This window comes from Hylobates moloch, unplaced genomic scaffold (assembly GCF_009828535.3).
Source record: "Hylobates moloch isolate HMO894 unplaced genomic scaffold, HMol_V3 SCAFFOLD_2, whole genome shotgun sequence".
NCBI classification, from domain to species: Eukaryota; Metazoa; Chordata; class Mammalia; order Primates; family Hylobatidae; genus Hylobates; species Hylobates moloch.
The window spans coordinates 144,751,512-144,777,408 of NW_026652277.1; the positions used below are offsets into that span (position 1 = coordinate 144,751,512).

The following is a 25,897-nucleotide window of genomic DNA, read 5'->3' on the forward strand; positions in this document are numbered from 1 at the left end:
GTTTTACAGTGAGAATTGGTAATGAAGTAAAAAAATAGTCTCTTAGTTCACACTGGCAAATTTTCTAGAGATAGGACAAAGCACAATGCCCATAGGCATAACAGCATTGTCAACTCCTTTAACACTTACCATCCAAATCTCCCATTTGTCTGTCAACATATCCACTGCTCCACTGTTACTTATTTTTTGTGCATAGAAGTTCTGACACCTCTGACTCCAAATAAATTTTAAGCACTTCAGAAGTGGAGGCGCTATCCTCTATTTTCTATCGGCAGCACCTAGCAGAGTACTCCACGTATTTTTTTAAGTAGATGTTTAAAACACATGGTATTTCTCCTACTGCAAAATATAAATAAAACTATAAATAATTCTATAAATCAATGCATGGTCTCAAAAAATTCTTGAAATACAACTTAACTTAATTTTATGAAAACGAATTTCTCAAACCAACCTGGTACTCTATATCAAGACAGCAGATACATTGAACAAATGCAATGAGTATGTATTATAATGCATTATAATATAATCAATACCAGTATTCGAAATGTGTTATTGACCTTTGTGATACATTTACCAGTAGAGAGACTACACATTCTCAAAATTGGTATTCCTCAAACTGAGAATCACATAAGCAAAGAAAGAATACAAAGGACAGCTTCCCACAGTCCTGCAGAATACCGACTCATTCCTTTCGTAACGAACCAGAAGACTCTCAGTCAAGTTAACCATTCTGATTTGATATCTCTCTTCCCCCAAACTATGGTTATCTTCTCTGAAATGTGCCCTTTCAACACCAGTCCTTTCTCAAACAAACAGATTTACAGTTGTTGAGAATCATTCACTCATCTAAGTGCAGCAGTGGCTCTTGATAGTGACAAAGGGATTCAGGCTGATTTGAGTCCCACCTCCACCTCTGCCCCCACCCTACTGGAGATTTTGGAATCTATTTCTCATCCCACATTCTTTCCTTTCCATGTTTGTCTCCCTACTTTGTGACTCCACTGCATCTTGTCCTTTGGTGAAGGATGTAAGGACACAGGAAAAAATGAGTTCCCACAAGGTCACCAGATGAAAGAAATAGAGCCTGAGTTGCTTATTAAATATACAGATGAACAGCTTTCTTTTCTGGAAATTATGATTTCTGTTTCTGTAGGTCCTGAATCTAGACTCTGAAATCTACTTTGTTTACAAGGGATTTGTGAAATTTTTATCTATATGTCATTTTGGGAAAGAGCAGAGCAGTGTGTCCCAATCTTGGGTGCATCCTATAATCTCCTGGAGAGTGTTTAAACTACACAGGTACCCCAGTCACTAGCCTTTCTGACTTAACTGTGTTGAAATTGAGCCTACTCAATAGTCCTGTTAAAAGCTCTTTCAGATGATCATATCATGAAGGGTTCTCAAACTTTAATGTGCATTCAGTCACCTGCATAAGTAATGGTTAAAATGATTGAGTAGATTGTGATTAGCAGGTCTGAGGTGGGGCCTGATGTTCTGCATTTCTTTTTTTTTTTTTTTTTTTTTGAGATGGAGTTTCACTGTGGTTGCCGAGGCTGGAGCACCATGGCTCGATCTCAGCTCACTGCAGCCTCCGCCTCCTGGGTTCAAGCAATTCTCCTGCCTCAGCCTCCCGAGTAGCTGGGATTACAGGCATGGCCACCATGCCTGGCTAATTTTTGTATTTTCTAGTAGAGACAGGGTTTTTCCATGTTGGTCAGGCTGGTCTCGAACTCCTGACCTCAGGTGATCCACCCACCTCGGCCCCCCCAAAGTGTTGGGATTACAGGCGTTAGCCACCGCACCCGGCCTGATGTTCTGCATTTCTAGCAAGCTCCCAGATGATCTCTGTGCTTCTGCTCTCTGGACTACCTATAAGTAGCAAGGCCTATTAAACTGAGTATTTTGGGGAATGGAGACAGAGCTAAAGCTACTGATCACTCATTCACCCTCCCTCCCCACCACACACACACACACACACACATGCACACCCACACACGCACATTATTTATATATTTTAGATTCCAGGGGTGAATAAGATGCACAGCATGGAAGAAAAAGTTAAGAATAACCTGACAACCTATCTAGAGGGAAGAACTACTAGTTAAACAAATATGACAACATGCCATAGTGCCTTGCACAGGGCCTGGAACAGGAGGTCTCAGGAAATGCTGCTGAATGTGAAGCTGAACCTTCTGAAGGAACCTAAGCAGAGAGTGGGTCATTCAATTGAGACAGGTCACTCAAAAAAGAGAGGAAGACTTCTTACCCAAGCCTTCCCTTAAATAGTAATGCCTCCCTATACTAATTGCTCTTTCCCTATATCTCTATCAGATTTAGACTTGCTTCAAAACCTGGCTTACCTGACTCAAGTCTTCAAAGACTGGTATTTTAACTAAACTGACTTAGTTCTTCTCTTTTCTTGGTAGTTTAAGAGTGATTCCTTTTTGGTAATAAAGGCATAAATAGAATAGCATTTTTGTTACTAACATATTTCTTTAGGTCTTCTTCATGACTTAGTTATGTGCTCCTGGAGACCTGGGTCCTTCATTTCTTTGGTGTTATTCTCACTACATTTAACACCTTAACTACATTTAAACATAAGTTTATTGCCCACATAGTAGGTACTTAGCATGCTCACTGATGGCAGTGTTGGAATAGAATCCAAGGGATTTTTATACATTGCATCAATCTGGAAAGAAATAAATAAATTTCAGCAGTGCCAATACAGGATAATATATAAATGCATTACCTTACTACTTTAAGTGGTTATTTTTTTCCTTAAGTATGACTGAAAAAAAAAAAAAACTTAGGGTCAGTTTGTATAACAAATCCATAAGGAGTTCTCTAGTTATAATAATAAATATTGGTTTTTTAATCAAAATAAATGCAGAAAAATTAGATCTTTTTTCTATTACATTCAGAACTTACTTGACCCTAAACTTTGCAATAAGAAGTATATGAAAGTCAGTGAAGAATTATTAAAAGAACCAGAATTAAAGTGTTTTGCCCTACGAAATGGATACATTCACAATTGTTTTAAACTTTATCAAGTGTTCTTAGTCTGAAATAACAATGAGGATTAAGGACAATGTCCAAAGAAGATAGGCACCAAGGGAATATTAAATTAATGTGAGTAAATGAATGAATGAATTGGTGAATAAATGAGTTGTTCTCAGATTCCATTGATACAAAACAAGGATATGGATTTCTAATGTAGAATGACTGATTAAACACTGAACGCTGAACAAAACAGCATTCAGAATGGTGGTGCAATAAAATATAAAACTAATAATGAGGAGGAGTGGGTTTTAGTTTCAGCATTGCCAGTAGTGCCTTGGGCATGTCACTTAATCTTTCAGGTCTCAGTCAAAATAAAATAATGTATACTAACGATCTCTGAGAGTACATTCAGATCTAGAATTCCATGAATTTCATAAGTCAAATTAAACAAGATTTTTTTTCTTAAAAATCAAAAGTTTTTCCAGTTTCTAGACAAAGATTCCAATTTGCTTTTGAAATTTTACTTCAGTACAGAAAACTTACGCTGCAATAAACTGCCATTAGAGGGAAATAAAATATTTTTTGAAATAAAATTTGTTCTACCTTTTTGAAAGCTTTAAAGAAGAGGGAAAATTCTTTCCTTAAAAAGTCTTTACAAAGAGTATATATCTTTGTCTCTCAAGGATGCTTTAAATGTTCTCCTACCTCAGGTTCAGGGGGCAAACAGATTTCTCTACCATATTCCAGCTCCCATCCATTGACAGTGACTGCACGCAGCCCTTTACATAAAGGATTCTGAAACCCCTTTGAGCCAGTGATCCAGAGTGCCAAGATCACATCAATAAAGTGCACTTTGGAAGAAAGGAGTTGTGGCCTCAAACTGAAATATTTGCCAAGTGTGAAAGATTAACTGATTTGTCAAGGACCCTTCAAGTTCTATATGTTTCCCAACTTGGTATTAAAGATAATCATTCTTCAACAATGGACATAAAATAATTCATTCTGTATTTAACTTTTAAATATCTATGAATTCAGCAACAGAAAATATATCTTTTTTTTTTTTGCAGAAAATATATCTTATTCCAACGGACTCGGCTGCTCCATTTTTCGTTCACTCTTGCCCACTATCAATAAGGATCTATTGAACTTACTCTGTAAATTATCCATTATTTCCTGCTTTAGTATTTCGGTGGAAATTGTTTATTTGTCTCTTCTTTATTTCCCTTCTGCACACATGTCCTGATTTATATAGACAAGGAACTATTCTGACTGAAATATATAGAAGCTGACTTAAGGGAAATCTCAGTGGCCCGATAACTACAAAGTTGTGTTTCTCATTCATGCTGTGTCTAGCATAGGTCAGCAACGGGCAGGGAGTGAGGGGGCTGTTCATAGTCACTCAAGGACCTTGTCTGACAACGGCTTCACTCTGTCTTATGCTTCTATGATCACGACAGCACTAGAAAAAGAATGTGGTAAACTCAACCCTGGCTCTTCAAACTTTTATCTTCAAGTGAGTAATGTCACTTCTGTCTCATTTCTTTCAATTTATACATCCCATGCCTAACTTTAAAAGTAACAGGCACTTTGGGAAGACGAGGCAGGTGGATCTCCTGAGGCCAGGAGTTCAAGACAAGCCTGGGGAACAAGGTGAAACCCTGTCTCTACTAAAAATACAAAAATTAGCTGGGTGCAGTGGTGCGTGCCTGTAATCCTGAACTCAGGAGGCAGAGGTTGCAGTGAGCCGAGATCATGCCATTGCACTCCAGCCTGGGCAACAGAGCAAGACTCCATCTCAAAGAAAAAAAAGTGACAAGGAGAGGCATGGAAATGCAATCTCTACACGTGTCCAGAAAACAGATTGAGGAGAGACAGAACGATTTGCTGAACAGCCCCATGGCTACCACACAATGCCATGCCAGGGCCAAGACTGCAGGGAAAACTTTTTTGAGCACTTTTCACCCATACTTGACAGTTGTGCAAGATGTCTCTGGCCCCTGGCAGATCTGCCTTTGAACAATTATATTAGTTTCTACCAGCACAGGGGTAATTTTAGTTCATCTTCTACCTTTGATTATTAGTTCTCTGTGAACACTTTACACAAGGCCCTAAAGGTGCATAATAATTCTACTCCTTCTATATAAAAAGAGATATGAATGATCAATTGTCAAGAGTAGACTAGAGTCTGATTTCTTTGCCCAACACTCCCACTCTTTCCTCCAGTTCCAGAAAGGTTCTTCACTTCCTCTTCCTTCTGACAAGGACACTTTTTACAGTCCTGATTCCTCACTACACTATGGCTTTCAGTGAAACTGCATATTTGGAATCAAAACTTTGCTGGTATATATAAAGGAAACTTGGAGTTTAGAAATCTCCTTCTCTAAACAAATCCATGGCAAGACTAACTGCTAGGGATTCAAGGAAGACAGCTCTGAGACTCAAAGCACAATAGTGAAATTGTGGTCTAGGAGTTATCTCCCCTTACCCCCAAACAATGAATGACCTTGATTCAGTACGTAGACAATAACTGCAAGGCAACATAATTTTCAATGAATGAAAAATATGTCCACTTAACATTTTAAAAACGAATACCTGCAAATTAATCAATCTAGAATATTAAACTTCAGGGCTATATATTAAACAAAACATTTTTATTAGGTGGACACTCTTTTAAAAAGAAGGTAACATAAGTACTAGTATCCAATCAAACATGTCTATGTTGTCACTGAAGTTTCTCTCAAAAAGGCATTTAGAAGATGGTCATGCTGAGAAAATACTTTCATACAGTCCTCACTAACAGGTATGAGTAATAGCAGCAATTTTGAAAACAGTTAATTTTTCAAAGAAAATGAGTAAAAAGAAACTATATGTATTTTGCCCCACATCCTTGCATTCCATAATATATACTCACCCACTTTCCATCTTTAGGGCATGTTCTGGGTAATTTTCCTTCTTTCCTATGTCATGTCAAATATCAGGTGAATTTATGTCATTGTTTTGAGAACAATTTATATATAATATTTTATGCAATCTCCTCCTATGTTTAGGAGGTTGCCATAATGTGTCAAATTTAGATTTTTCTTAATACTTCATAAAACTATCTCTAGAAAACTAAGTGCATCCTTTTACTAAGTTCATCCTTAGCACACTCACACCGTTCCTTTTGCTGCTGCTTTTTCTTGCAGCTTCTGCTTCTGCGCTCACTTTTCCACCTCCCTTAGTTACTCGGTGTCCTTATCAGACACAGGTCTCCCTCATACTCACACTTCATAATTCCCATAAACAGGTCAGACCTTCTCTCCTTGTCAAATTTTCAGAGGTGTGTTCAGAAGGAAACAATCTAACTAAAATAATTCACCCATTCTTAACTTTCTTGGGAATATTTGCATTTAAAATAAATTTCTAATTGTGATGATTTCAAGTAGTATACATAATGATGTGAATAATTTTAACAATGCTAAAAAATAAGTAGAGGAAAAATACAAATATACATGAACAGAGAGAAAGCAAGCTACACATACAAATATAATTATTTGGAGGAGAAATCCTCAAGGCATTAGTTGTCTATTAGAAACCAGGCTGTCCTTGAATACCTAGTATACCAGTTCATTTGGGCTGCCACAACAAAATACTTTAGATTGAGTAATTTATAAAACAACAAAAATTTATTTGTTACAGATCTGGAGGCTGGGAAGTCCAAGATCAAGGTGTCAGCAGAGTCATTGTCTGCTGAGAGCTTGCTCTCTGCTTCAAAGATGGCACTTCCTTGCTGTGCCTTTACATGGAACAATGGGCAAAGGGAGCTTCCTGGAGCCACTTTTATAAGGGCATGAATCCAATTTATGAGAGTGGAGCCTTCATTACTTAATCACCTCCCCAAAGGCCCTACCTTTAAAAATACAATCACATTAGAGATTAAGTTTCAATATATAAATTTGGCAGAGAGCACATTCAAACCATAGTACTGTGTATTTTTTTAAAAAGACAAAAGACGCCATATTGTATATAACTTACAATGTTACTTTAAAAAAGTATTGATTCTTATGATCATAATGGTGAAAATCACCAAAAACTCATGAAAACCCAATATATCATTCTTAAATAAATCAGAGAATCAAGTCACAGTGAGGAAGTAAATCCAGTAGTTAAATTGCCTCCTTTCCTAAACACTTAAGGTAAATCTATGTTGTAGGGCAAAATGATTGTACCTCATGTCATTAAATCTTAGAATTAAGGAATTTAATGAGATAGTGCTTCATGTTTCTATGCACTAAAATGATAAGTTCTGCTGCCAATTTTAGTAGACAAAAGGAAGGCCTCCTGGTAAGGAGGCATTTTCACCGGGATTCTTTTCAATGAGAAGATGTCTATATTATATTCACAAACCTTAAGTAATACTATCCTAGCTCTTAAGAGAAAAGGGAAGGAAATAGCAGGCTGAAGAAAAACACTTGTGACTTCCCCCAATATGAGAACATTGCAAAGATTTTTCTCTGTGAGTTCCAAACCATAATTGCTTCTTATTTATGTACCCAAAGCTGAAAATTTGTCCCAGCAATGGCCTGGACCTTTGTACTGCTTTGATATTGTGAGGCTTCAAGTCTAGAATTAAAACTCAATTCAGAGAAAGAACTGATCTAGAACCAGACACTCTGTATAGGTGGTCAGATAGGATATATGGTAAACCTCAGTTTTGCTTTCTTGCTTCAATTAGGTATCAACTTTTTGACTGGCCAAAGAGCTCCACACTTGGCTTTATACAGAGGTTAATAACCTGCCCATTAGCTCTGGGGTGGATTCAAAATAGCCTACAATTCTTTGCAGTTCCTCCTATCAAAAGATAAAGTCTATTGGGTAAATTCTGGAATCTAGGCTGGTCTTTTGACTTGCTTTGGTCAAAAAAATGCAGTAGAAGTGACACTTGTAGGGCTTCCAAGGGGCCTTGCAACTTCCTCTCTCACACTTCTGGAACCCAGAGAGCTCCACGCTCTTGAGATGTAATACTACCTGGGAAGAGAGGCCTGCTATCTCTGCGATGTCAGCTGACCTGACAGCTTGATGTAGCATATGAGAGAGCCCAGGAGAGACCAGCAGGAGAGTCAGTCAACACACAAAATTGTGAGAAGCCATAAATAGTTGATAGTTTAAGCCACTAAGTTTAGAAGTGGTTCGTTATACAGCAATACATAACTGATACAAGCTCCCTGGAAAGAAAGTCCTTTGTTCTCCTCTATCTTCTTGCAGAATACTTCTCAGTGAGGCAATCTTATCTACAAATATAGAATACTACCTGCCAAATTGGAAAAATATCATGACCACCAGCCACCTGGAGCTTTTTCACAATGGCTTGAAACCCCCCACACCTGTGACATACCCCACAGGCCAAAGTGAAATCTAAATATGTTTCTGGGAAGAAAAGATTATATGGGGGGAAGAGAAGGAGAGAAGGGCAGAGCTAAACCAGCCCTTTATCACTAGTGAGTAAGCAAGGATTAGATTTCAGAATAGGGAACTTCTAGGGTGGGGAGAGCTGGAAAGCAGAAGGGATGAGCCTCAGCAGGGGATTTTTGATAAGGATGGGTGCACAAAACACTGTCTGGAGAGAGCATGCTCCAAAGGAATACCAGAATGTATGGAGAGTGCTTGGGCATGGAGTTGGGGCAAGAGAATGGGAACAGCCAGACACTTACAAAGGCCAGCTCTCATTTCTTTGGTAGTTACTCTAAACATTCTCAAACACTTGTAGGAACAGGGGAAATGAAATGTCATCTTTCTCACATGAGAGGAATCTGCTCGCATTCTCACTACAGTAAACCAGTCAAATCATTAACCCATACAAACCCCCACACAGGTATCAGCCATGAACCACACTCCCACAAGATCACCACTGAGCCACAGGAATTGCTGGAGGAGGAGGAGGCCTGATGCCGCTCTTCGAGTCTGGCTGCCTCCCTAGCAAACATGTAGCCAACCATGACCACTGACCTCCTCAAAGCAAGGCAGAAAAGGAGCTTGCCCCCCTACCTCTGAATCAGGGCCAGTCTAAAGCAAAAGAAGGGATCCTTCCTTATCCCCATTAAGATTCACCATTAGTTCTTTAAAAGCTGTATTATCTTAGACACAGAATTTATCTCTTTCCTCACCACTATCACTGCCCCTCAAGTATTGTTCCTCTTCCTTTCCCCGCAACACACCACAGAGCCCTTATGACATAGCAGTTACCACATGGTTTATGTGCCTGCTTCCTTCACTGAGGGTATTCACCTTGAGGGCAGGGGCCTAGTGTCCCTAGTTTTGTATCTCTTGAGCCTAGCATGGTGCTTGCCACATGTTCAGTGAGTGCTGAAATAAAAGTAGCCAGATGGCCAAAAGTAGCTACCCAAAGTGGCACCAGCAGTAACAGATATAAACCATAAATAATAGTACATATACAGGTGGAGGGAGGTTTTCATTCTGTTTTGCTTATGAATATGGCAGCTTTGAATAGGTACTTCTTAAAGCTTGTTGCTGGGTGTGTCCAGTTCATTTCTGTCATAAACCATAGCATTGCTTTTCATCTGAGCACCAATACAACCCCTAATATAATTCCTTCCCTGTTCTTGCCTTAAAGGCCATGCATAAAACTCTGCTTCAGTGTGTAGCCTGGAGTTACCCATAGTAAGCACCATCAACAAATATTCATGGGATGAATGGATGGCACATTGACGTTAGCTGCCATCTTTCAGTATGCTTTCCAATAAACTACCCTTACTCACTGTGGATTGTGCAAGGCTCGTTTCGGACCTAACAGGAAAAAATAAGTAAAAAGTGACTTAGTCAAACCATGCTTTAAGATCAATGTCAGCTTTTGCTGCTGCTGTTTCTTGACTCCCTTGCTCTTTCTTTTCCTGTGACTTCTTGTTTCTGATTGCGTGGCTATAATTTTAAACATGAACTTTGCTTTGCTCTTTGCCATTCTGATTCTAGTTATTCACGGCGATTTAGCCCATGACCTTGCTCTGATGTTTGTTGTGTGCCCACTTCCTTACTTTATAAGCCTTCCTGGCTTGTAACATACCCTGACCCTCTCCCTTCACACAACTTAGTTTTAATCAGAGTACATTCCTCTGGAAAGGGAGGACGACATAATAGGAAGGGCACTGGCATTAAATCAGACAACTTGGTCACAAGTCCAAGCACTGACACTTTTGTGTCACTTAGGGACTCAGTAAGAATTTTTGAAAGACACTTTTATAAAATGGCCATTTTCTATAGTGCAGACAGGGTTGAAGAAACCAAGAGGATATGTTGAGGCACCAAGGAACTAAAAAGAGGGGAAAGCCATTTCTATCCCTAAGCCCGAGGAGTCAAGGAGGGTAAATGGTGATTCTGAAACCTACTTGAGTGCTAAAGCCACAGAAAAAGGACTGTGTGACAGGGCTGTAGTCTCCTGAAGGGTGTGGCAAATGATGCCAAAGCAGGGAAGGAGTGGCATCACTTTTCCTTCCCATGATCTGATCACCCGCAGGTACCCCCGGCTAGGCCTGAACGCAACTGGAAAGCAGGGGAAAGGAGCTCTGGTTATTTAGTTTATGGAAGTCAACTTCTTGGGGGACAGGGAGGGCAGAGAAAATAGATTTGGGGGTAATACAAAATAGCCAGAATCTTATAAGCTTAAGCAAGTGACTTTATCTTTCTGGATTCAGTTGTCTCATCTATGAGACAATGTTTTGAGATAATACATGAAAAAGAAGCTGCAAAAATTACTCATTGGTATTATCCCTCATCTAGCACTCTACATCTTATACTTTTTTTTTTTTTTAAAGAGTCTCGCTCTGTTGCCCAGGCTGGAGTGCAGTGGCGCAATCTTGGCTCACTACAACCTCCACCTCCCGGGTTCAAGCGATTCTCCTGCCTCCGCCTCCCAAGTAGCTGGGACTACAGGCACGTGCCACCACATCCGGCTAATTTTTTGTATTTTTAGTAGGGATGGGGTTTCACCGTGTTAGCCAGGATGGTCTCCATCTCCTAACCTCGTGATCCGCCCACCCCAGCCTCCCAAAGTGCTGGAATTACAGGCGTGAGCTACCGTGCCCAGCCTGTATCTTATACTTTCATGTCTTTGATAGTAACCCTTCAACCTAAATCTGTGACCACAACCACTCAAGCTTCACTGTTGACCTTCAGAAGAGGTTCTGGGGATGAAGGGTACATGGATATAAATCCTCATCTAAAGATAAGAATAGGAAAAATAAAATGTGACTTTTATTTCCAACTTTTTATTCCAAAAAAGAAAGTAATAACACAAAGATAAAAAGAATGGCTCTAGTGAGATCCACATTCCTCCCTCATCTGTGATTCCTACAAACAGGTCTAAATGAGTGCTCTCTTTATGAGATGCAGAAGTCCTTTTCCCTAGCCTCTGTAGGAATCTGCCTAGAATCTCGAGTTTATAATTTGTTCTTTCTTGTTGTCCCAAAGTGTACAGACATCTAGACAGATTGAACTTGTCCTGAATTTATCTTTGCTGGGCCAGAGTCATCTAGGATTCTTGTAATGGGTTAGGCATTTCCAGAAAATCAACAAGTTTGAAAGCAGATTTCTAAATCTGGACCTATTCAATTAAACACAATTCTGTAAGTAAAAGCTGTGATGTCACACAACTAGAAATAGCTCTGACATTTGCAATTACAAGTCTGTCTTTCTTTCTTAGAAATAGTTACATTATTGTCAGAGCTGAAAGGGACTTTGGAAATGGTTTAGTTCAATTTCCTCATTTTTCAGATGAAGAAACCTGACACACAACAATATAAGTACAAAACGAGGACTCACCTTGATCCCTAGATTCACAATTTAGTGCCCTCTTACTACAACATACAGCCTCTTTGTACTAAAGCTCCATGATCATGCAAAATTTTCTGAGCTGTTAAATTCTTTATATTGAGTACTATTGGATATTCACATTTTAAGTGAGCCCAGCAATCAACTGATTTGTGAAATAAGTTTTAAACATAGGCATACCAGATGGGGCTTGCCACAATTACATAAATGTCCCATAACTTCATCTGGGAGGAAGAACATTCTTTCTCGTTGACAGAAAGTAATCCATCACGGGTCTTGATTTTCTCATTTTCTTAATGCTGTATAACCATATAATCACTTTTTAAATTGCTACAATAATTCTGTCTCCTTTCTTTCTCTCTCTAAAAATAGTTTTCCTTCATCTACTAATTTCAGTGGTGTTTAAATCCTGCTACCCACTCTGTATTTCAGGGATGACTTCTAGCTGCATCAGTCACACACACCCCGCCAGCAGTACCCTGTTTGACTTACTGACTCAGATGCATCCAGATCTGAGTAACTGGAGAGCTGCGCATTTTCAGAATCTGCATATTCGCTCTGTGGTATAATGACTGATGTCAGCCCCAACTTTGCCAAACATCTCTCATCACTACTAGTTATATCCCTTTCCAAACTATTGGGCTTGCTCTCTCTTTCTGGAGCACACCCCCTTTCACATATTTGCAGTATGGATTCAACAATATGACAATCATTTTCTTTCCTTAGAGTGCCACTGCTGCAATGGATAAAAATAACTTGTTACTGTTGTCACTGCCTGGTTGGAATAAGTGGAAGGAGAGATGAGAAGTTTCCGTATCTAGTCGGGATATGCTTAGCCTCCTATCTTTGTTCAAAGCTATTCTATTCTCCTGGCCCAAGTCTCCCAGTCTCCTGGTTATCCAAAACTCCCTGGAACTAATGTGTTTTGGGGAAAAATAAGCAAATGTTGACCTCTATGCTGAGCCTATGGTTTTTAACTTTCTTTAGGCTTGAGCTCTGAAATCCACTGGCAGCCACAGGCTTCTGTGAGTGTTGTTTTCTTGTTTGAAGAAAAAAAAAAAAAGGTACTATGTTGCAGAAAATATGCCATGGCATGCTTTTCATAAGCTTCTAAGACAGTTGAGGGAACGTAAAACTCAGCCAGGCAAGTAAACACACATTTAATACGACGGTAATATGGATCAGGAAAAAGTTATTCTAAAGCACAGCATCAAGAGAGAAAGAACACTCTCCTCGTTTATTTAATGTTTTCCTTATGTTTCCTCTGAGCAGAGCTTATTCCTTGACAAGCTTTCCCTTCCCACTGCATCTAGCACTTCTTTTCTGGGATGGCTCAGGAACTGTAGCTTCTCATTGGGTTTGTTTATTTACCTACACTGCCATTCCTGTTCTCATCCAAACTAACATATGTCTGCACAATGCACAATGAAAAGTAAATGTCTTTCTTCATGTTTATTTCTCTGAAGTTGTTCATCAAATTGCTTTTTCACATCCCTTTGCAATCTCATCCCATCCGGCTCAAGTATCCGGGATTAGAAAGGTTGTCTCTGGAGTCCTTTTCAAAGGGAGCCTCCCATAGTCTTTAAATCCCCCATGTTTTATGGTGCAGATATTCAGGATTTGAGGTATTAGCAAGAAGGAAAGCAAAGCAGATGGGGACAGGCACAGTAAAATAGAGTGGCTTCTTCTTTGGATAATCATTATTGGAATTGTCTTGTTATCTGTAACTTTGCTGGTTCAAAGTGATAAACTCAGTCATTTATAACTAGACATTTTGCAACAGATAAAGGATGGAAAGGCTGTGTGTGGGGGTGTGCACACACATTTGCATACAATGTACAGAAAAGTTCCACCACTGAAGGAGGGATGTTGTAAATGGGAACTCTTAAAAAGAAGGCAAAAATCATAATCCTGCTGAGGTGTCACCTTCCTCATAATATCAAACCTAAAGGAAACTATGCCTACTTTCGAAATTCCAACACAAGCATGTAAAATAATAAATGATATTTAATTAAAGAATTAACATCAAAAGGCCATCTCTCAGATTCTAATTCTTAGCATCTTGAAAATAATGCATATTTCAAGTTCCCTTCCTTTTGCATCCAGGCCACTTTATTGCCTCTATCCTACTTTTGGGATGTATAACAGATATACCACTAAAGGACTCCAGAGACATACAATTCACAGCATTGCAAACTTACAAAATGCTCTAATTCATGTAAATATACTTAATTTACATAAATTGAAGGCAATCCAGTAATAGGGATTACAAATGGAGGAAGGAGATAGAAGTGCAAGTGTCACTTGCTTCTCTTCAAGGCTTTAGCAATTGACTTAGACTGAATTATTTGAGCACAAAAATTAGCAAAGCACGTATGAATCAGGGACTCTTTCAAAGTGACCTCCCAGAAGTTTGCTGCTGTGTTAACCTGTAGTGCTAGTGTAGTCCTTCAGATATTATGTTAAATATAATACATAGGGCAGGCTTATGTTAAAATCACTTGAGCCTTGTGACTTTCGACTAAACACTTCTTCAGTAATTACTGAAAAGTTCATCGGCTAGTGCTACCGGAGAAAAGACGTGGAATGCTCACCATTTACTAACGACAGCCAGGGTGTGCCCCACTCAAGGGTGCCGGCCCTCTGTTCTCCCATCCCTGGGTGGGCCAGGTCATCTTACTCTCTGCTGCCTTGGGCCTCCACTTGGGCTGGGAAGATAAGAAAGTTGTGGACCTTCCCCTTCCTTCCCCAAGACTGGGAAAATCCTTCCAAATCTTATTCCTACTCTTCCAGATGCGAGATCAAAATGTACAACAGATCCTCTCAAGAACACTGGGAGACCGAGGGTGGGAGAGAAAGCTCCAAGGGGGGCGAGCTGACTATAGAGGGAATTGTCTGAGAGGGAAAGGAATCTTCCAAAGCCACAGAAAAGGCTTGGTTTGGAAGAAAGCCGTAGCACAACTGCATTTCCAATGGGAAGGTCCTGAGCGCACACACTTCTGGGTCCTCCCCGCTCGGAGCAGGTAAACCTCAGAGTAGCTGACCGGCAGCACCCACAGAGCTTCCTCCCGACCACCCGCCTGGTGACCAACTGCAGCCACTTTTATTGAAAGAAAGAAAGAAAGGGAGAAAGGCAACAGAGGAGAAGGTCAGGAAAGCCGGGAACAAGTCAGCAGCCAGAAACTCTCCAGCGATCTGCCCAGAGGGTAGTTGCGCGCCGGCGCTGAGGGTGGGGTGGGGGCGCGGGGGCACAAGGGCGCAGGGGCACACGGCCACCGACAGCCCGGTGCGCCGAGCTTGAGGCCGCGGAGAGGAGCCGAGCTGGGATGGGTGGGGGGTCTTCGGCCTCAACACTGCCTGCCAGCCCCAGTGCGCCGAAGTCTCCCCGCCGGAGCTGCCCTTCTGAGGGGCTCTTCGCACGCACTGCTTTCCCCATTCTTCTGGCTGGAGTTCTCCCGCCGTCACTGCAGTGTCCAGAGATGCTGCGCTGTAGACCCGGGACCCCTTAGGCGCCTCTTCCCGTCCCTCTGCCAAAGCGCAACGCCTGTACTTTTCCAGCTCCCTCTTTCCCTCTTGAAATTGAAAGTTATTGAGGTCGCTCAGGGTTGTTGCTCCAGCAGTTTCCTTCCCCGCCCCCGAGCTCCCCCCGCCCCCCACAGCCATCCCCCCTCCTCTCCCCCTCCCTGCCCTCCTCTCCCTCCACCCTCCCTGCCCTCCTCCTCCTCCTCCCCTATGTGGTGCTCCCGGGAGCCCAGCCCAACACTGGAGCGTCTCCTGCTCGTGCACTCCAGAAGCAGCTCGGGGTCTCTCCGCCGCCCCTTGGCCATGGCCGCTGTGCCGACGGCGCCCGCTCCCCTGCGCTCCCGGGGCCCCCGCCGCTGCAGCCGCAGCCGCCGCAGCTTCTGAGCCCAAGGGGCCGCCGCTGCTGCCGCCGCCGCCGCCGCTCGCCCGCCCGGATCCCGCCTGCGGCAGTTGCCGCACAACATGCTACCTGCGGCCGCCCCGGCGGCTCTTGGAACCCCGGTTCGCGGCGATGCCAGCCACCCCAGCGAAGCCGCCGCAGTTCAGTGCTTGGATAATTTGAAAGTACAATAGTTGGTTTCCCTGTCCACCCGCCCCGCTTCGCTTGCCATCACAGCACGCCTATCGGATGTGAGAGGAGAAGTCCCGCTGCTCGGGCACTCTCTATATACGCCTAACACCTACATATATTTTAAAAACATTAAATATAATTAACAATCAAAAGAAAGAGGAGAAAAGGAAGGGAAGCATTACTGGGTTACTATGCACTTGCGACTGATTTCTTGGCTTTTTATCATTTTGAACTTTATGGAATACATCGGCAGCCAAAACGCCTCCCGGGGAAGGCGCCAGCGAAGAAGTAAGTGCAGGGTTTTTTACGCGTTTGCTCCCTCCCGCCGCGTTCACCTGTCGGGTCGCTTTGCCTGTCCGGAGCCGGCTCCCAACTGCAGCGGTCCTCCCGCCTTGCGCCTCGCAGAGGAGATGTGGGTTCGGGCTCTGGGGGTATGGACGGCGTCTTTCACCCTTGCCTCTCGGCGCCCCTGCCTTCCGCAGCATCCTAGCCGGTGCGAGGGGCGGGTGGACGCGGCGCTAAGGTGGCTCCCGCCCCATGGTAACTTCAGGTTCGCGGGAAAGTTCGGTCCTGGGTTAGACTCGCACCCGGGATTTGTGCTTTCCTTTTGAGGATCGGACAGGGGCACCCAGCCGAAGGCAGTTGGGACGCCCAGACGCAGGATGCCCCTGACCGCTGAGTAAATGCCGAGGGAGGCGCGGTCGCGGTACCCGCTCACCTAGCGCAACCGCCTCGTGCGGGGAGACCTCGGCTGGGCTCTTAGGCTGGACTCCGGTAGCCGAACGCCCGCTACCCGGCCAGGAAGCCAGGGAGCGAGCGCCTGCGCGGCCGCATCCCCGACACGCATCAGCGGAGCCAAAGGGCGAGCGAGGCGATGGGGTTCGCGTGTCTGCGCGTTTGCAGAGCTGCCGGACGTCCCACGCCCGAGGGTTGAAGACAGCAGAACCCCAGATGTGGGGAGCCGGAGGTGCGGAGTTCCCAGGTTCTCTCTTGACTGTCACATGTGAGCGTCTGTACCATCTCTGGCCCTTTCATGTGTGTCTCCCTGAGACACACACGTACAGAGAGTGGAGTCTCCCTAAAGATTCGCCTCCTCACTGCCCTTAGTGCTGTTATTTGGAGGGTTGGATTGTGATGGCTTCTTAAGACAGTGTCCTAGCTGGAATTAAGCGGACACCACCACGGCAGCCTCAACCTGAGTTGGTCTGTCTGAAAGGTAGAATCTTCCCGAGATGAAGGGACAGATGCGAAGGTGTCACCTCTCCTCGCTCCAGGGTAGCCTGGCGCCCTCGCTGCTCTAGTGTCTGTGTTCCCATGGGGAGTCCTTTCGCAGATCGCAGAGCAGGGGCGACCCTGGCTCTATGGTTGGGGGCGCTGGTGGGGAGAGGGAGGAGGAAACCTCTCCTGGAGCTCGCGAGGGGCAGGAAGCGATGCTGCTACTCGGGCTCTCGCACCTCCGCGGCGTGCAGCCCATGCCCAGCGGCCCCACCTGATTTCCCAAGGGGATCCCTCTCCCAGCGTCCCGCCCGGGAAGCCTTTCGGGACAGACGTCGGGGCAGCGCGAAGGACACAACACCGGCTTGTGTGAGATGGAAATTTAGTAATCGCTTCTCGGCCGCTGTTTGTCCCTGCCCTGCCCCTGGGCATGAGGGTCCCCTGAAAGCTCCCTTTGTATTGCTGGCCTCGGCCAGACAAGGTTTGATTCACCTGAAAATTGCCTTTAAAAAAGGTGGCAGGGCCAGAGCGACAGGGGCCCTGGCCGGGCCTCACCGCCTTTAGGATCTCCTAGCAGGGGGCAGGAGAGCCCAAACTAAATATGTCAGGGCATCCGATTTATTATTCTTGGCCTCCGAATGGTGTGTGTACTCTGGTAACTCCCCACCCACTCTTTCATTCCGGCCCGCACGCGGAAGGGGAGGCCTGGGTCTCAGCGGTGTCCACTCGCCTGGCGGTCCCCGCCTCCTCTCCTCCCAGGGTCTGGCTCGGGGAATTGAATCTCGGGGTCAGTGGGCATAGGGAGCCCGGGCTGAAGCGCAACCCACTCTGCTTTCCATCCTCTCTTCCAGCCCGTGCCCATTGGGCGTCCGAGAGCACGCTCTCTCCTTTACCCCCACCGAGGACCCCCGGACTGACAGCCACACACTTGTCAAGGAGGGACAGGGTACTGAGTGTCAGAGGCGTCTCGCTTTGCAGTTTTGGGGCCCCCGATTCTGAAGGAAGACACAGGAAAGAAAGCTTGTAGTCCATTTGTGCCCACCTCCTCCAGCGAGGACCACGGCGCAGGAAGCTTTCCCCGGGCGCTGCCTCAGGGAGCTGTGGGATGATGCACCTCTAGGTTGGGCCGAGAGGAGTCAAAAGGCAAACTGCTTTTCGATCTGCCTTAATCATCTCAAGGCCAAGTCAAAGGCGACCTCTGTTTGTGTTGAGGGGATGAAAGGGGGAATGGGTGGAACTGGGTTGCAATTCCAGTTTTTCTGTGGGAGTGGGACTGGGAGACAGCACCCACAGCGATGCTCTTGCTCCTTCGCACTTGAGTCTGCCTTTGCGGCTTGGTTTGCTGGTGCAATCCTGGTAGAGGGGCGACCCCTTGCGTCCTCGGAGGAGACAGACTAGACTCTTGGCAGGTGCAGTATGACTTAATGAGGAAGGGGTGGAGGGTAGAGAGGTCCTCTTTAAATGCCCAGAAACTCAAGGTCAAACTGCATGTGCACAAACTCAGATATACCGTTTGTTTTGAAATCTCTGGGGGAAAAAAAACGAATAAAAAGACTCAATTCACAGTTCCTGTTTCTCAAGTAAGGACTAGGAAAAGTTTCTAAAATGAAAACGTGGTCAAACGTGTTTTCAAAAGAGGCTGGCTATCCTAATTGTTTCTTCAAGAGACAATTAAGTGAATATTTAAGGAATCTTCTGGCCTGTAGTTATATAGTTTCAATTTCCTAAGCTTAAAATCATCAGTAAAGATATGACAGGTAGAAAATTAAGGTGTTAAAAACTGTTTTACAAAAATTTTAATGGTCTCTCTTGATTGTTTTAGTAGGAAAGCTTTTTGTAAACAAGAACATTCATTTGAAGTGTTAAATATTGTCATGTCCAAAGAACCATGCATTATCCTCAGAAATAGCAAATAAAGCCATATTAGTATTCTCCTGTTTCCCTAAAACAGCTGTAATCCCATTTGTCTCTACTTTGATATAATCTAGTGATCCTAGTTATTACAAACTAGTGTTTCTTCTCATAAAAGAAACAATGTTTTAAGACAAGACTCTTGTACTTTAAAATGTCTATTTAGTTATGGGTGAATAAATACACAGTAAATTCTTATCTATTTGAATTGGTATACAGCTCTTAAAAATGACTCAACCTTTGAATTCCAGACTGTGTGTTAATAACATTAAGAAGTACTTTTTTGCCATAATCATAGCCACAGTATCTTAGTGGGGCCTCACATTTTCACTTGGATTAGTTGCTTCGGCCCTGAAATAGCCACTGAAGTGTAGAGGCAGGTACTTATCTTCCCATCTTACAAAAGAAAGGGCCTGAGAACTAGAGGCTCAGTAACCTACATAATTCCATATATCTAGCAAGTGGAACTTGTCTCCTGCCATGAATCTCACAGTTATGTATACCTTTATTCTATATTCTTGTCATAGAGAAGATATCAGGTTTATTAAGTAATAAATTAGATGGTCTCAAGGCCACCATTTATTCAATAGGTTTAGAGAATAAACTGTTCTCCTTGGCTGGAAATTTTTGAGCTGATATTATTATTTATTACACATGGTGATCAATGTCAAAGAATTAAATATCTAATAGTAAAGCTTTCTAAATGGAATATATTATTCGATTATCTAGAAGATATTGTAGGATTATACTATGCCAGAAGGTTATTGTTAGAAACATCAGATGGCATTTAGCATCCTTTTTATTTGATGCCATCTAGTAGCTGGGTTTTAATTGTTCAGACTCTAGATAAATGCAAGTTTTGAAAAGCCATTATATGCATAATAATTTAAAAGCACTCATTGCACAATCTATAAAACCTCACAAGTCTTTCATAAGGAAGTCTGAAGAAAGAGAGAAAGAATACAAAGAAAATAATTTTTATGGTAATAAAATAAAAACAGACTATTGGAATGTACTGGTCATTGCTCATGACATTGTTTCAGATGTTGAGCCAGTCTTTGAAATTATGACACACTCTTTGTGATTATGTTGTCAATCCTGGAAAATAACAAGTTAACTGATAAAATAGAAATATCTTCAATTCTACTCTACATTTTGTAATATTAATTTCAAATGAAAATATGGTTTGGATATTGACTACAATGTATTTTTCACACTTGTCTACATTTGTCACCAGTCTGCCTTATTTTTGAGAGTAACAATGTTTTAAAGATACAGACATGAATAGAATTTGCTGAAGAAAGTGTATTCTTTGATACTTCGTGTAATAGCTGTATAAATCAAGACAAATGCAAATTCATATGCAGTAGTGGCAACATCTAAATGGAAGGAAAAACATTTTTGTGAATTCAAATTTAATCATCATTATATTATCAGGGTTGTTTCTCAAAATATCCCATGGTGATACTATTTTAATTCTCTGTTTATTACTTTTATAGAAGGATTTTAACAAGAACGTTAGAAAAGGTAATTTTAAAATACCTTCTTTTTAGCCCCAAGTTACTCAAGTAATGAGAATGTAAGAATGAGTAAGAAACTGATTTAATGTCGTTATTTCAATATTCCTTTAAACATGAAATATGAAGAGTATTTGAACTTGCAAACAGATAAGCTTTACTAAGTCATTTCTCCATTAAATAATTCCCTGGCATTTAATATTGTACAAATTAGGTCCCCAGAAAGCAATGAATGGAAATTACAACGTGTAGTAAAATTTTATTTTCGAGTTATTATGGGGAAACCCTTGCTACATTGCTACAAAATGAATTTATTAGACATCTGATTATTTTAGATTATTTGAATCTGAACAGAGATCTCCAGATTGCTACTAAATGTCTAAAATATTTTCTAGTTTAGTGGTTAATTTTTTTTTAGTTGTAAATAATTCTTTTGAATCCTATGCAATGTTGGCAGAGTACTATGTAGAGTTGTCAGAGCCCTATGTGGAGTTAAGACCAAAATACACCTCTGCAACTATAAGAATGAGCTATCAAAAAATAAAACTATTCTAGATATACTGATTTGCCAAATTGTCTTTTCCCCTTTGTCTCCATCTAAATGTTTCATTTTGGACATGTCTTGATCTCTCCCTTCCTACTTCTTCACTATTAATTCACATATCCCATTCCCACCCCAAACAAATTCTTTTCCAAGTAGTGAATTCTTGAAATGCCATCAGAGTGGATATTGTGTTTCATGAAATGTAAGAAAAAACTTTGGTTACCATTAGGAAAACATCATTCAGTTTTAAGAGCACGGTAAGGATCATGCAAGACAGTGTGTTGAAATTATGTGTTTGACTTGGTTAGGACTTTTCTTCTAACAGTGCATCCTGTGCTGGCATTTTTTTTTTTTTTTTTGAGAATAATAATTTGAAAAAATGTTGCATCATAAATTGCAGGGGTTTTTTTTGCTTGGCCTTTCATTTTAAGGGCAAATGTAAATTGCTTTCTTAATTAGAGATTTTTCTCAGGGTTTCACATGATTGAATATCTTAAAATTTAATATCTGTTTGACAACCTAGTAAATTTGAAATGCTTTGCAACTATAACTAAATACATGAAGTATAGCATATACATATGTAAAAGATGCTAGCCATCTTTTCTGTTTCTCCAGTTCTGCCCATCAGATCTTTCCATTCAGGAATATTACTGGCATTCTGATTAAAGTAGTCATCCAGCAATACTGAAAAGAATTGGGCATTCCATTCTCAAAGACTGTGGGGGTGCTGAGAATGCTAAATATCTAAATGTCATCGATTGCTAAGAATCCCGTTTTCTGCTCTAAAGTTTCAGTAACATGGATCTTTTAAGCAAAATACCTGAATTCTTTTCACATTTGAACTGTTTGAATAATTTTTAAATTTTATTTTTAAAAAACAGGGTTGCAGGTGCCTCTTATCTGATAAGAGCATTTCTGCTTTATTTGTCATCTTGGCAAGGGACCTAGGTGCTATCTGCTGTAGCTAAAATTTTTCTTGAATTTTTTTTAGAGAAAATTCATTGGTACTAAAGAATATGATTGTCCAATTAAATAAATATTTAGTGGCTTTTAACTGTCCTTACGTTTTATGCAAACATCTAATCTACTCTTCAAAACACCGCCTTATTAATGTTTCATTTGACCTTTAGAATTTAATTAATTGCAAGTATCATAAGTCTGTGGTAGACTCTGAGACCTGAGAAAGAAGGCTCCTTAGTGTATGCTGAGAAAAGGTAGACTCAGAAGTTGAAGACCTAGGTTCCAGATCTAGCATTGCTGCTAATGCCTGAATAACCCAAGAAAGTCCTTTTACTATACCAAGCTAAAGTTTTTCATCTGCAAAATGAGGAGGTTGATCAAAAACTTAGATCTAGTGATCCCTACGGTCTCCTCAACATTTAATCTTTTGGTATGAGAATATAAGTCACAACTAGGGAGTTAAATAATAACTTGTCTTATTCAACTAAATTTAACAGATAAAGATTGAGTACAAACAAACAAACATTCATTGATTATAAGTAAATTCATCACATAAAGGTTAATGAGTAAGTGATCAATGTGGATAATGAATTAATTATGATATACCTCATCATTCACATTTTTTATTGTCTGAAAACCATAGTCACAGCAACAATCAGCATACTCAGTCTACCCCATCTTGTCCTTAGGCTCAGAGTTAGGGAGCTGGATCAGAATACTGACTCAAGGGTCACTTCAGAGCTTCCCTAGCATGGCAGGGTTTCAGAGGTGGCCTGTAGTTATGAGGAAGAGATGATTTACAATAGTCCAGGTTTAAGAAAATAAGGCCCTAGGCTACAATAGTGAATGATTGCACAAGAGAGTATATACAGCAGATAATTTAATCAAATCAGTAGTTCTTGGCAATTAATTGGATATGAAAGGGAAAGAGATGGAGGCCCATATTTGGCAATAAACTTTGGAGTATAAGGACTCAGGTCTGGGTGAATGGAAAAATGATGACGATCAACAAAAAGAAAAATAGGAGAAGCAGGTCTTGTTGGAAATCTGTTTCTCTTTTCAGGAGCCAGTAGGACATTTAGGAACTCAAAACTCAAAACACCTGGGATTAGAGTGTTAGAGCTGAACACAAGTACTTTAGAGTCACTCACATAAAAATGATGTTTACTATTATCAAAAGTGTGTGCTCTTCTACTGATATAGGGGTGTAAAAAATGTGTGCTGTGCTGACATCGAGACTCACTCTTCTTGGTAATGTCAAAATAAGATTAATTACATTAAGGTACCTTGCCTATTTTAAGTAGTTTAATATATCATTTTCAACTGTGGTTTTTTATGGTTTTTATAATACTCTCTGTGTTACATAAGAGGATGGTCACTGGTATCATAAGCTGTAGTTGTTGTTGCCAAATCTTGCAGCTGAAAATTGCACTTAGAAGACTTCTTACCTGTGGAACTTTGCCACAGAGCATAAGGAGACCTGAGAAACTATGATAATGAAAGGCAAGTTTACATAAGGTACAAAAATAAAATTTTGAACCATTGAATTTGGGTGCAGTATCTGTTCATCACCGTAGCATTCTACTTTTAAGTAGATTTCTCTACAAAGTGTGCTCTCTTAATATAAGAGAATCTCTGGAAGGGATAAAACTTGAAAGAATCCAGTCCATCTACACAGTGTGGGATCACTTCTACAACATCCCCACTGAGTAATTGTCTAGCCTCAGTAACAGTCAGCCCCCTAAGCTCTCCCTCTTTTTCCTCCTATTTTTAGGGCTTCTGTATCAGAAGCAGTTTATTCTCCTAGTCCTCTTCTTTGCACTTGGCATGGGCATGGGATTAGATGTAGTTACCTTAAAACACCTTTCTAAAATGAACACACAGTAATGCAATGTGCTATATTCACTCCCAAAAATTGTCCTTAGAAAACTAGCTGGTAAGCATATTTATAATTATACCCCAATACAAAGCACATTCCTGAGAGTAAGTGGTAAAGCAGCCCCCATTTTATAACCACATAATACAAACCACTACCACACAATATAAAATAACAGAATTTGTGAGCTGCTTATTTTAGAACACTGTTTTCTTAACATATGCTCAATAAGTTGGTAAGAAAAAGAGCAGTCCTTTCTCATTGTTTTGTTCCCCTGTTCTACAAAGAGACTTCAAAGGTAAGAACACTGTCATCTCAACAAAGGCTGTCATACACACAAAGCAAATATCAATCACATTTTGCCAACAAGAAACAATATGCCAAAGTATGTGTAAGTGCTACATGGCAAAGAACAGCTTTTTAGCTCTCAGAGCCACTGTTATATATATCTTATCTTAATATGCATGTATACTTACTAAAGTGAGTATTATGATAATAGTTGTTACTCAATAGCTCCCATGTTATAATCACCAGTAAGGGCCAGACCCTTCGCTTGATGCTTTTGCAAAAATTATCTCATTTGATCTTCACACCCACCTGTAAGGAATGTGCCAATAGTCCCACTTTCGCTGATCACTCAAAGAATTGAGGTGGACCTCAGATTCCAGTCTGGCTAGACTCCAAAGCCAAGGTCCTTCTTTGATTCTTCACTCCACCTTAACTGTTAGGGTTGGTGGTGCATTTTCTAAATTCCACCCACCTTTTTCTTTGTCTTGCTCTCTCTTCTTTCCTCCTTCTTTCTTTATCCTCATTTAACAAACCATAAGTCTTTTTTCAAACATTTACTATAAAGGTTGCTTCTGGTATTCAAGTACTCTCCTCTACATCACTTTCTTTTCTTTACCTTTTGTCCTCTCTTTCCTTAAACTTGTCTTACTGATGGGTTTTAAACATAAAAATTTGCTGATTTTTTTTCATTAAAAGCAATAGGATTGCACAGTTTATATGAAAGACTCTGTGATTGTTATTTCCATCTATGGTGTGCGTAACCAAGAAAAGATTAATGTAGGCATGAGAATGTTGGAAAAGTCTATAATTTTGCAGTTAAAAATCAGAATCCTTCTATGTAATTTACAACCACAAGAGATATTTTACTGGCTAGTTATTGTTATCCAGAAAAAGTTATCTTTATGGCACTTCATAAAGTCTGTTATTTATGTTACTTTTACCATGAGCATTAACAGTAACCTCCACTCCGAATTCTTGCTTTACTGGTCTTGGTACAATGATTTTCAGCCCTGAGTTCACATTAGAATTTCCTGGGGATCTTTAAAAAGATACTAATGCCCCAGACTCCACCCTTGAACAAATAAAACAATCTTTGGGGATGGTACCTGGATATCTATATTGTTTAAAGTAGTTCTGGTGATTCTAATGTGCAGCCAAGACTGAGAAATATTGTAAGAGCCTTAATTCAAGAATGACTATTGCAGCTAAGCAACCATTGAAAACCATGCCAGTGTTGGGAAGGCTAGACAGACAAAATAGACGTATGTGGAGTGTGATTACAAATGAGATAGATGTCATTTCAACAAATAGTAGTGTAAAATAAACAGTATTCTGATACTATTGATCAATACTCTATTGATCTGTATTGTTGATCAAGAGTATTATTAAACTTGTAGCACTGATTGGTACAGACAAGACTGTCTGATAGAGAATTATCTCAGTCAAAAGAACAGAGCAAAATGCACACAATAGGGGGCACTAGTGAATGTAACAGATGCTGGCCTCATAGAATAAGAACACAGCTACTAAGAAAGGTACAAACCATGGGGGAGTGTGTTTGCTGCTGAGCTATATTTTGTGGAGGGGGTATAAATAGGACTATTTTAGAAGATGGGTATCAGCCATACTCAAATTTTTTTTCAAAGCTACTTAATAATAAACAACTGTTTTTA

At 41.1% G+C, this 25,897-nt stretch overlaps 1 protein-coding gene and 1 long non-coding RNA gene across 3 annotated transcripts in view; one reads left to right on the forward strand and one right to left on the reverse strand.

The window, feature by feature from the left end:
• The window catches only part of LOC131382877 (uncharacterized), a 202,721-nt gene that overhangs the window by 31,861 nt on the left and 144,963 nt on the right, over positions 1–25,897 (reverse strand). The window lies entirely within an intron of this gene.
• The window catches only part of RSPO3 (R-spondin 3), an 80,694-nt gene continuing 70,378 nt past the window's right edge, over positions 15,582–25,897 (forward strand). Inside the window, exon 1 of one of the 2 annotated variants that reach the window (XM_032158592.2) lies at positions 15,582–16,201. In XM_032158592.2, the coding sequence (XP_032014483.1) occupies positions 16,105–16,201 (97 nt within the window). In that variant the 5' untranslated portion in view covers positions 15,582–16,104. The remainder of the gene's footprint in view (positions 16,202–25,897) is intronic. The other variant, XM_058435544.1, reaches the window with a different exon arrangement.